Source organism: Oryx dammah, unplaced genomic scaffold (assembly GCF_014754425.2).
Source record: "Oryx dammah isolate SB20612 unplaced genomic scaffold, SCBI_Odam_1.1 HiC_scaffold_28, whole genome shotgun sequence".
Lineage (NCBI taxonomy): Eukaryota > Metazoa > Chordata > Mammalia > Artiodactyla > Bovidae > Oryx > Oryx dammah.
The window spans coordinates 77,659,916-77,672,941 of record NW_024070212.1 but is presented as its reverse complement, the minus strand read 5'-3'; the positions used below and the strand labels follow the sequence as shown (position 1 = coordinate 77,672,941).

At 36.3% G+C, this 13,026-nt stretch overlaps 1 protein-coding gene across 2 annotated transcripts in view; it reads left to right on the top strand.

Annotated features, from left to right (window-relative positions):
- LEPR (leptin receptor) overlaps positions 1–13,026 on the top strand; it is a 74,004-nt gene that overhangs the window by 31,536 nt on the left and 29,442 nt on the right. For both annotated transcript variants that reach the window (XM_040232661.1, XM_040232660.1), the window contains exons 6-8: positions 3,668–3,812; positions 10,166–10,456; positions 10,616–10,733. In XM_040232661.1, the coding sequence (XP_040088595.1) occupies positions 3,668–3,812; positions 10,166–10,456; positions 10,616–10,733 (554 nt within the window). The remainder of the gene's footprint in view (positions 1–3,667; positions 3,813–10,165; positions 10,457–10,615; positions 10,734–13,026) is intronic.

The following is a 13,026-nucleotide window of genomic DNA, read 5'->3' as shown; positions in this document are numbered from 1 at the left end:
GGTGCCATCCAACCGTCTCATACTCTGTCATCCTTGTCTCCTCCTGCCTTCAATCTTTCCCAGCATCAGGGTCTTTTCCAGTGAGTCAGTTCTTTGCATCAGGTGGCCAAAGTATTGGAGTTTCAGCTTCAGCATCAGTCCTTCCAATGAATATTCAGGACTGATTTTCTTTAGGATTGACTGGCTGGATCTCCTTGCAGTCCAAGGGACTCTCAAGAGTCTCCTCCAACACCACAGTTCAAAAGCATCAATTCTTCAGCACCTAGCTTTCTTTATAGTCCAACTCTCACATCCATATATGACTACTGGAAAAACAAAGGTTTGACTAGATGGACGTTCGTCTGCAATGTAATGTCTCTCCTTTTCAATATGCTGTCTAGGTTGGTCATAGCTTTTCTTCCAGGGAGCAGCTGTCTTTTAAGTTCATGGCTGTAGTCACCATCTGCAGTGATTTGGAGCCCCCCAAAATAAAGTCTCTTACTGTTTCCATTGTTTCCCCATCTATTTGCCATGAAGTGATGGGACCAGATGTCATGATCTTAGTTTTCTCAACGTTGTTTCACTCTTCTCTTTCACTTTCATCAAGAGGCTTGTTAGTTTCTCTTCACCTTCTGCCATAAGGGTAGTGTCCTCTGCATATCTGAGGTTATTGATATTTCTCCTGGCCATCTTGATTCCAGCTTGTGCTTCTTCCAGCACTGCATTTTGCATGATGCACTCTGCACATAAGTTAAATAAGCAGTGTGACAGTATACAGCCTTGACGTACTCTTTGCCCTATTTGGAACCAGTCTGTTGTCCCATGTCCATTTCTAACTGCTGCTTCTTGACCTGCATACAGATTTCTCAGGAGGCAGGTAGGGTGGCCTGGTATTCCCATCTCTTGAAGAAATTTCCACAGTTTGTTGTGATCCACAGAGTCAAAGGCTCTGGCATAGTCAATAAAACAGAAGTAGATTTTTTTTTGAAACTCTCTTGCTTTTTTGATGATCCAGCAGATGTTGGCAATTTGATCACTGGTTCCTCTGCTCTTTCTGAATCCAGCTTGAACATCTGGGAGTTCACGGTTCACATACTGTTGAAGCCTGGCTTGGAGAATTTTGAGCATTACTTTGCTAGCGTGTGAGATGAGTGCAGTTGTACAATAGTTTGAACATTCTTGGCATTGCCCTTCTTTAGGATTGGAATGAAAATTGACCTTTTCCAGTCCTTTTCCAGCAGTGGCCACTGCTGAGTTTTCCAAATTTGCTGGCATATTGAATGTAGCACTTTCACAGCATCATCTTTTAGGATCTGAAACAGCTCAACTAGAATTCCATCACTTCCACTAGGTTTGTTCATAGTGATGCTTCCTAATGCCACTTGACTTCAGGATTTTAAATATAGGCAATCTGATATTGTTTAATGTATTGCTGAGGCTTTTTGCCATTTTTAGTCTGTGTTGCCCCACAGTCAAATGGGCCAGGAAGTTCAATAATTTTGGAATACCTCATTGGTTGTTTTATGAAGTTACATCTTTTAGATGTTTTCACTCTGGTTTGTAAACTGTATTTTGTTTGACTGTAGCTGATCATCATGGAGAAGGAAATGGCAACCCACTCCAGTATTCTTGCCTAGAGAATTCCATGGACAGAGGAGCCTGGCAGGCTCCAGGCCATGGAGTTGTGAAGAGTCAGACACGACTGAGCAATTAACCCACACAGCTGATCATCAGACCAGGGTTCTTAAAATTATTCATGCCCTCCTTTTGTGACCCATTGCTCTAGGAAGGTTTATAGCTCTGTGCCTACCCTGTGCATCATCTGTTTTAAAAATATTTACTTAATTTATTTGGCTGCATCAGGTCTTAACTGTAGCACACAGGATCTTTGCTGCGTCACATGGGATCTTGCTGGGGTCCAGCCCCGGTGGATCCAGGGTAATTCAAAGGGGAGACGGAATCGATGTCCTAGGAAAAAACTTATTTAATTACAGATATAAAGAGAGATTAGAAAGGAATAGTGTAGTAGGAAGATTAGTGGAGAAAAAGAGGGTGAATAATTTGGTTTACATGGAATACCAATCATCACCTACATAGGCCACAGACATCTTTCTATTCTCCCGAAGGAGAGGAGGCACTGAGGCCTCCCCAGTCTGATCTTAGAAGCCCAGGCAAAATTAGCAGGCTTGGTGAGTACCCACATTCCAGATGGGAATTCAGACAGAAGGGAAAAGAAAGAATGACACGGGGGAATCAGTCTTTCCAGAAACTGATCCCATTTCTTTATTTTTCAGGTTTGCTTATATACTTTTTGTTATACATAGGGATGTATACAGAGGTTACGTGGGGGTCAGCAGACCTGACCCTTGTCAAAATCAGGTGCTTCATATAAATGTATACAAAGGTCTTATGGGTTTTACATCATCTTCTGGCTATGAGGCCTGCTGACATTTTATGGCCCTTTCTGATAACGGTCAGTGAACCAGAAAACTTATTTTTTCCAGGGGTGATTTTTTCTTAAACCAAGCGCCACCCTCCAAATAAAGTTGCATTTCTGTAGGGTGAGAGTGTAGTGGGTTACAATCAAGAAAGGAATTTACTTAGCCTAAGGTTTAACATGATTAATCTTAAAGGTTAATACTTATTTCTCCTATATGCTAGTTATATTCATTATAAGGGCAGGGAATATGGAGATTTAGCAGCAAATATTGGCTCAACAAATGAAAAACCCTTCACCAATATAATTTCTAATCAACCCACTAATACTATACCAATAATTTTGTAACTTCTCAAAAGAGTCTGTATTTAGAAAGTTTTAAAGCATCTCGTGCCTATCACAGTTGGGAGGCTGCAAACAATCACATGTGGCCGGATGAACCTGCTCAGGCAGGCTAGAGAACATTCAGAGGAGTTTGTAAGTTGAAACACTCTTGTCATGCCCAGGAATTTTTATTAACTGGAGCTGCAAGTTAACTCCTTCTCCTAGAGAGGTGGTGGGGGTCAGCCCCCCGTAAAGTCAGAGGTGTAGGTGAGAGCATAAAACAGTAAAGTAGGTAGACTCTGGTTTGGGGGGTAGATGCTCGGGAACAGGGGGTTTCCTGAGGCTCGATCTCACCTTTGCATATGCCGAAGCCTCCTTCCTCATGACCTTTGCCATGGGCGGAGTTCCTCTCGCTGGCTCCCAGCAGGATCTTTCATTGTGCTGTGTGGGTTTAGTTGCTCCATAGAATGTGGGATCTTAGTTCCCCCACCAAGGATCAGACCTGTGTCCCCTACATTGCAGGCAGGTTCTTAACCACTGGATGATCAAGGATGTCCCTCCGTGCATTGTAGTCTATTAATATCTTGTATGTTATTGATGTCAGCAAAGGCTTGAAGCTTCCCACTGATTTTAGCTGTTCCTCAAAGTTTGAAAAGTCAGTATTCATTATCATTCAGTTAAAAATATATGCTGATTATCACTGTGATTTTTTTCCCTTGAATTTACAGGCTTTTAAAAATACTATTGACTAATGTCAGTCAAACATTTGTTACTGGGTTATTGATCTCTCTTAAATTCCACTGTGGCCAGCTAACTCCTCTGTAAGATTTTAATTCTTTGAAATTTGTAGAGACCTGCTTGTAATCAATTTTGCTAAAGGTTTCACATCAACCTGATGCTCTGATGTTTTCAAATGATATTTAACAGGCTGATGAGATTGTCTCAGCTACATCTCTGCTAGTAGACAGTGTGCTTCCTGGGTCTTCATATGATGTGCAGGTGAGGAGCAAGAGATTGGATGGCCTAGGAATCTGGAGTGACTGGAGCTCTCTTCTTACCTTTACTACACAAGGTAGGTTTTGTAAGAGTCACTTCTGTTCACAGGGGCGTATGATTCCTGAATTGCCTTTGGCATATTATACTTGTCTTAAATTTTGTGGTGGTAATTCAGAAGGAGGAACACCGTATTAACTTCTAATTTAAACTTCAAGCAAGGTAATCCTTTAGTGAAAAGTTGTCTGAGAGCACCCTCATTTATGTGCAGCCATAGCAATATCTTGCTGAATTACTCTTTTTTACTCAAAAGACAAAGTTGCTATAAAAGTTCCAAATTTACAAATTTAGAACACTGCTTGTACTGATGTTTCCTGAATTTACACTTGAAAATCAGATATATTTATTTGGCATACTTTTTGAATATTAAAGTTTTATTTGAATTTATATATGTTATATAATTAAGCAATTCTTTTCACTCCAGATGCTTGCTTTTCAAAGCTTTTACTTTTCAGTTTTCATGTTTTAAAAATAATCTTTAACATCAGAAAAACTGCAGTTTATTCACAGCTTCCTCATGGAGTTGAGGTGCAATGTTTTACATAGAGTCCTAGGAGTCTAATGGTGGTACCCCTGGCACAAGCCAGGCTGTGAATGCAGGAAGGCAGTTCATAGTTCTTTGACTAGTTTTCAATCTATCAAATGTGCAAAATTATTCCCACTCAAACTCCCTCTGGTTGATAGTAGATATATGGGGAAAGCAAGTACCGTGTAAAACACTAAACCATGTAAACGTGTGAAACATGTAAAACACTAAACAGGCTTATTTATTAATTGCGTACTATTTACAAAGCATTGATTGTTAAAAAGTAAGTATCAGTAGTAGTTTAAAAGCACTGACTTTGGAGTCTGACAGAATTTTGTAGGAGTCCTGCCCACCCTCCTTATTTGGAAAGTTTCTTAACCTCCCTATACCTCAATTTCCTTCTCTATAGAATAAGGTATTTTTATATGGATAGAATGAAATGATGCCCATAAAGTGCTTACTGCAGTGCCTGACTCTTAGTAAACACTTGTGAAATAGTGGATCATAGTTTATAAATATCAAGCTTGTAAATTGACAAACTCAATATTCAGAATCTCAGCGTCTAATGAAATTTAGAGGCAGATGTGATACATATCTAATTGCTTAGCAAAAATAACACTATGAGAAGAGCTAAAGTAAGTGCTAAACATTAGAAGGGATTAATTCTCACTTGAAAAGTCAAGAACTGTGAGTGAACAGACTTAGAAGATAGGAATTTCTCATCTCTATTCCTCAAATAATTATTTAGTATCACAATGTGTGTAATAGGATGCTGAAAATTCAACTTTTGTTCTATCTTGAACTATATATCTTTGATTAATAGGTCTTAATGGCCAGCTGTGAAATACAGAGAGTGGAATGAATTAACAGCATCAAATTTCAATGAATGTCCCGTGGAGGTTTTTATACAGTGCAACTGGGTGAACTGGGTGGTGGGGTAGGGAAGTTGACAAGGGAGGTGGAGGCAGCAGCCCCTGCTCCCATTCTGAATGGCCGATAACTTGTACCTTTATTTTGCTGTCTGGTGAAATGTTTCTCTTCCACAAGAAAATGGCTTCATTCTTTGCAGTTTTTCTTCTTAATAAGATCTGAGAACCTACCCTTGCTGAAGAAAAGGGAAATTCTAAAAGAATCACGATTGTTTTAAAGTTTTCTGATGTTTAAGTTATACGTTTGTACCTTCCTAGTATAATGATTCTTAGCAATGTTATGTACTCAGTTGGATTAAATGAAATCTTTGATCCAGAATAATATAATAACTACTTGTATTACATTTCATATAAGATTTTATTTTGGGTTGTTCAACTTAGGTTCTTAGACCTTCCGATGGACATATTTTTAGTTTTATTTTGCTTTATGCAAAACCCTTTTATACTTCTGTTTCTTTCCTAGTTCATATCAGTATCTGTAGGATTATATTTGCTTGGTTTACTAATAGTTGTATCATATTTTTATGCTTTTATAATAAACCAGATATTTTAATATACACTATAAAACACATACATACACATGTATATGCCCTTCCAAAGGCAAATATTATGTGTTTTGTTTACATGAAGGTAATAAAGGTATGTTTTATTGAAAAGAAGCATTGCTAATTTATTTGCTTGTGCAGTATCCAATAATTGTTGTTCTTCAGTCACTGAAGAAATTCCCTGGTGGCTCAGATGTTAAAGCGTCTGCCTGCAATGTAGGAGACCTGGGTTTGATTCCTGGGTCGGGAAGATCCTCTTGAGAAGGAAATGGCAACCCACTCCTGTACTCTTGCCTGGAAAATTCCATGGACAGAGGAGCCTGGTAGGCTACAGTCCATGGGATCGCAAAGAGTCAGACACAACTGAGCAAAATCACTTTGTGCTGCGTGACTCACTTTGAATCACTAAGTCATGTCCAACTCTTTGTGACTCCAGGGACTGCAGCAATCCAGGCTTCCCTGTCCTTTACTATCTCCCAGGGTTTGGTAAAATTCATGTTCATTGAATTAGTGATACTATCCAATCCTCTCATCCTCTGCCACCCGCTTCTTTTGCTTTCATTCTTTCCCAGCATCTTTTCCAGTGAATCAGCTATTCTCATCAGGTACCCAAAGTATTGGGGCTTCAACTTCAACATCAGTCCTTCCAATGCATATTCAGAGTTAAGTGATTTCCTTAAGGATTTACTGGTTTTATCTTCTTCCTGTCCAAGGGACTCTCAAGAGTCTTCTCCAGCACCACAGTTCAAAAACATCAATTCTTTGGTGCTCAGCCTTCTTGATGGTCCAACTCTCACATCCGTACGTGACTATGGAAAAATTATAGCTTTGACTATATGGACCTTTGTCGGCAAAGTGATGTCTTTGCTTTTTAATATGCCGTCTAGGTTGTCATAGTTTACCTTCCAAGGACCAAGTCAAGTGTCTTTTAATTTCTTGGTTGCATTCACCATCCGCAGTGATTTTGGAGACCAAAAAACAATATTACCATTAATAGCTAGCCTTTTAGTTATTCAACACAGATGTGTCCCTTTAGTGACTGTAGACATTCCAAACAGAAAAATCTGAAAATGAGGAGTGAATGCAGACAGTGAGTAAACAGCTACCTCAAAGGCCAGGATTTGTTGATGTAGCAGTGAGTATGAGCTTACTAATGTAACAAACTTGGATAGTTCAGATGCTATGAGTGATACCATTTGATTATCAAGGGAAAGACAGAAACTTGTCAAATAGAAAGTAGGTTAGGACACCAGTAGAGGGGAGGAGACCTTATACACTTTAGCATCTCCCAAGCACATTTTTCTATTCCAGTATTATCTGCTGTAATGATGTAATATGTATTAAATCACAAATAAAGGGTAGAAGTAGATTGAGAACTCCTTGAATAATAATAATATTGACAATTATAGGGTGCTTCTCGTGTTTCAGGCACTGTGTGCTTTGCACATACTAGCATTTTATCCTTTCAATGACCTGTGGGATAAGTACTGTTATCCCTCTTTTATAAACAAAGAAATTGAGAATTAGATAGGGTTAAGTACTTGTAACAGTTGATGTAATTACAAAATAGCCTAACTCCAAAGTTCATGTTTATAACCACTAGTAAGGCAATTAAGTGCATAATTTATAATTATACAAGATTTCTGGTAGCCCTAAAAATTGACCCTCAAAGCTAGTAAGCAGTAAATTTAATTATATAGAGCATTTTATTGGAATACCTCATTTGCTTCATGATTCCTGGTAAATGAGGTTTTAGCATTGCTTAGGTTTCTTGGTTTAGGTTTGCAGAGTTATGCTGGCTCCAATGTCTACACTCTATAGTGCTGACCATACGTGAGGCTCATTTCCTGAAAGCTGTGCAACAGCAAAGGATGTCTCCAAACTCGGGGACTTCCTATTCCTCTGTGAAGAGATTCGAATCCTTCTCCCTTAACTCTAGTTACTTAATAGGATTAGGTTCACAACCATTGTTCACTGTCCAGCAAACAGAAATATTCCATGAGATTGAGGCGTTAATTTGTTTAGAATGTGTTATCACACCTGTTTTATTATTTCCAAACACTTAAATCAAAGGTTACTTGATGTAAATATTGCTGCAGACAGAATACTAATTCTCAGGACCTTTGTAACTGCTACATTTTATTCATTAATGCATTTAAGCTGTACCCATAGTTAATGAAGCACTGACTATTCCTAGTCAAGGAATTCTTATTGATCCTTTTAAAGTGAATTTAATAGGTTCTTTCTCTATAGCTGCTGGGAGATGCTTTTCAAGGAAAACCCAGGACCTTCCCAGAACTTATGAATATTGCAATTTACATACTAAAAGCAATTTTAGAAGTGCTAAATTCCTGTAGTAACTTTATTAACTGCATTCTTGTTGCTGTGAAAAAAGAGGAGAAACAGATGTTAGATAATATCTACATTTCTTGTGCAGCTCTTATACCAGGTTAGAGAAAATACTTTTTTCTTAAAGAAAAATAGGTAATCTGCTCCAAGAATTTAAAAATCTGTTTAATGGAGCTATGATAAAGACACACATTTTAAAAATAATTTATCTAAAATGTTTGATTCATGATTTATGTTCTTTTGAGTAATTTACTAATATTTGGCAATAGAATTTCCTTTTTAAATAGAATTCATTAATGCAGATCCTGTAAAGGTATTGATATTTGGTCATGGGAAGAAAATCATTATTGTTGTCTTAATTTACAAACTGTTGTATAGTAGTATCTCACATGAGAATAAAAAATAGATATATTTATATTATTTTGAAAATTAAATAGCACATATCAATTTCAATACATTTGTTAAATGTAAATTTTATAGATCAGGTTTTTAATAACTTGTTTTTTAAGCTATTTTAGCATTTAATTACATGAAAATGCTGTGACTTTAATCCTGTTTTTCAATTAAGTCTTAGGCTTCAATTTCAAAGTGAAATGCTTTGAGCTTTTTATTATCTTTCAAATTAAAGCTTCAATTTAATTTTGGAAATCTTATTTGTACTCTTTTTTAAAAAAACTGAATTGAGACTTTTGAGGCAGTTGGTAATGAGGTGTGTGGTAAGTAATTACCTGAGTGCCGCCCTAGGTGAGATTCATAAATATAAGGGCTAACTTCTGTCCAGTAATTTCATGCTATGAAGTTTTTTCCTGTTTATACTTGAGTGTAGACATAGCAAATGCAAATATCTTCTATGGATTGTAAATGTTAAGACACTGGAGTTTAGCATGCTACAGAAAAGAGAAAAATAATAAGAACTAATCAAAGTTTTTGGATTTGTTTTGAGGGTAATTCAAAGGATATATATGGAAATAGATATTCATATTCCATCAGCAGAAAACAGCTTACCTTACATTTTACAACTGAAATATCCTGTTTTCGTAATGCACTATGGCAGAAATAATTTGTTTCTGTGTAAACATTCATTTGCTTTTATTCTGTTTCTAATAAAAAAAAATAGAGACTTAAGTATGACTTCCCAGGTGGCGCAATGGTAAAGAATCCACCTGCCAATGCAGGAGACATGGGTTTGATTCCTGGATCGGGAATATAAGTGGCAACCCACACCAGTTCTCTTGGCTGGAGAATTCCCTGGATAAAGGAGCCTGCAACAGTCCACTGGGTCACAGAGTCGGAGATGACTGAGTACACAAAGAAAAAGAAAATGTTTCCAATAATGGGAGACAGAGATAGTACTACAGAATAGTGTACAGGTGTCAAGAATGATATTTTGGAGAAATATTGATTCCCCTTGTCCTCAGCCAGACGACACTGGCACTAAATAGCTTAAAATGATGTTACAGAACAGTATTTGCAGTTTGGCCTGCCTCGTTTACTGGCGCATCATTGATTTTACATTTCCTAACAGGTTTTCTTATTTAAAGCTTATTTCTCTACTTGCTTCCTTGAAATTTTCATGTATTCAAATCAGAGAAGGGCTATCACCATTTCAGGATTTTGCTTTGTAGGGATTTGATTTGAGAACCTGCCTAAGGTTCGCTGATTCTGAAAGGAGTCTGATAGAAGACATGCCATGGTAGAATTAGCCTATATTTCATTTTCACTAATTTTCTGCCTATCAGCAAGTGGCAGTTATTCACTAAAACATATTTTATATGAATAAATCTCTGTTCTTAGAAAATTCTGAAGACATTTATGGACACTCAAGTCATTTGAGAAAGAGAATGCTTGGGATGCTTACTAACTATACATGAATGGACAGCTACAGTTCTGCAGTCTCAGCACACTCATTTTATCTGGGGCAGTATAATCCTGAATGCTGGTGAATCCTTTTTACGTGGTATCAATTACTTACGTGATGTTTTCTTTCTTGATCTTATATCATATCTTTCTTCCCCCATTACAGATGTCATATATTTTCCACCTAAAATTCTGACAGCAGTTGGGTCTAACATTTCTTTTCACTGTATCTATAAAAATGAAAAGAAGATTGTTTCCTCAAAAAAGATTGTTTGGTGGTTGAATTTAGCTGAGAAAATTCCTCAAAGCCAGTATGATGTTGTGGATGACCATATTAGCAAAGTTACATTTCCCAACTTGAATGCAACCAAACCCCGAGGAAAGTTCACCTATGATGCAGTGTACTGCTGCAATGAGCAAGAGTGCCACCATCGCTATGCTGAGTTATACGTGATTGGTAAGAATCCCAGGCTTGTCTTCTTTTTTCCCATGAGATACGTTTTTATTATGGACTCCATCTTAGAGTCCCATTGAAGATGCTAAGGAAATTTTATTTTCATTAAAAAATGTTTTGGTGTTTTTGCTTTATAGTAATATTTTAATGTGTTTTAAATAGATGTCAATATCAATATATCATGTGAAACTGATGGGTACTTAACTAAAATGACTTGCAGATGGTCACCCAATGCAATCCAATCACTTGCAGGAAGCAATTTGCAGCTGAGGTATCATAGGTATGTATTATTTTTGTTATTTTATTTTTCTGTGGATATGGTGAGATAAACATTTCTTACGAAAATGTCATGATAGTGATACTCTTGTAGGTTTATTCCTGAAAGAGGAAAGTAGAATATACTTAATTAGGAAGTTTTTGAGGAGTTAAATAAATTGGTGATCCTTGAAAAAATTCACACCCAAAAAGTTGTAATTTGTTTTTATGTCAGATTATTTTTTTCTGATGATCAGTTAATTCTCCACAGTTGCATTTAATGTGGAGAAACAATTAATATGTAGTTAATGAAATCCCCAAAACTAATGTCTATACATTTTTAATTTGACTTGGAGAATTGACTAGAGGAAACTATGAAGGATTATAGAAGCCTCATATCATTTGCTGAAGTTTAAGATTTTAGAAAAAAATTAGAGGTAGTGGCACAGAGATTGTGAGAGACAATATGAATGGTTTTTATATATAGGTCAGATTATTTTTTAAATTGAACTATAGTTGATTTACAATGTTGTGCGAGTTTTCAGGTGTGCTGCAAAATGATTCAGTTATGTGTGTATATATATGTGTGTGTGTGTGTATATCTATTCTTTTTCAGATTCTTTCAGATTCTTTTCATTATAGGTTATTATCAGATACTGAATATAGTTCTCTGTGCTATATAGTAAATCCTTGTTGTTTATATGTTTTATAAATAGTAGTATGTATCTGTTAATCCCAAACTCCTAAATTATTTATTTCTTCCTTCCTTTCCCCTTTGGTAACCATAACTTTGTTTACTTCACAATGATTAAACTATTCTAGTAGAGTAATTTCATTTGTTTTTTACCCTTCTCTGTTTTAAAAAGAATTTAAGTTTATTATCTTCCTATAGTATTCTCCTTCTCTCTATAAATGCTTTTATCTAAAATGTGTTTTAGGACAAGATAGACATATTTTAATTTTTATCATACTCTTTAGTAATTTTCATGAATGTGTACTACTCTTAAACACTCTGTCTCCATTTGTATCAGGACTTTCATTTTATATCCTGTGCTCATTTATTCTTAAAATCTAAAGTTTCTACTTGAAAAACAAATCCATTTTCTCAAATAATGTGTTCTGATCTATTCCTACTGCTAACAATCTATTCTTACATAGTATTAGAAAAAACGGGGCAATTTCTTCATCTCTCATGTGGGAATAATAGCTGTCTTCATCTTACCTGATATGAGTACTTTAAAATGGTACAGGGAGGGAGGTGGGAGCGGGGTTCGGGATTGGGAACACGTGTACACCCATGGTGGATTCATGTTGATGTATGGCAAAACCAATACAATATTGTAAAGTAATTAGCCTCCAATTAAAATAAATAAATTTAAATTAAAAATAAATGAATAGAATGTTCACTGTATACCACATTACTTTTGTAATCTCTTTACTTTCTTTCCATGACATTTTCAGTGGTGTTTGTGGATGACTGTTCTCTAAGCATTTTGAGTCATTTATCTTCCTAGTATTTTCAGAAGAACCGTGAAACTAGCTGCATGCTTGGTCAAGATTTTTAATCTCTTTAAGCTTCATTTTCCTTATCTGTACAATGGAACAAATAATAGGACTTGAAGGATTTCTGTGAGAATTAATAATATTTAATTATAATTAAGTGATATGATTTCTTCTGGTAAACATTCAATAAATGTTTGTATCTATCATGATGATAATGATGCTAATCTTTGAGTTCCAAGTGGACTGTTAATGTGCTTTTGTACAAGATGATGACTCCTCATCCCACTTTTCTCATCTAACCTCACCCATCACAGTCTTTCACATACTCACACACATACATAAACTCACACATGGTTGTAATTTTGGGGAAATAGGAAGAAAAAGGTGTCACAAAAAATGGAAAATAAGGGACAGAAAAATGTAGATTTTCCATTTTCATGTAACCTCCTTACTCCCATTCCTAAGGAAATAGTAACTGCTACTTTTAGCACTTAACTACTATATTTAAAGCAAATAATGGCAGAAGAGTTATTTGAAAGAAGAGGTGAAATGCTTTATATTTTCTAATGTATGGTGTTGATTGGAATGTGGTGATAAAAATATTTTCTTAATTTTCTTCTCTGAGAAAATAAGTGATATACCTGACTATATGCCTGCATGCTCAGTCGTGTCCAACTCTTTGCAACCTCATGGACTATAGCCCATCAGGCTCCTCTATCCATGGGATTCTTTAGGCAAGAATACTGGAGTTGGTGCCATTTCCTTCTCCAGGGTATCTTCCCAACTCAGGGGTTGAACCCATGTCTCCTCTGCAT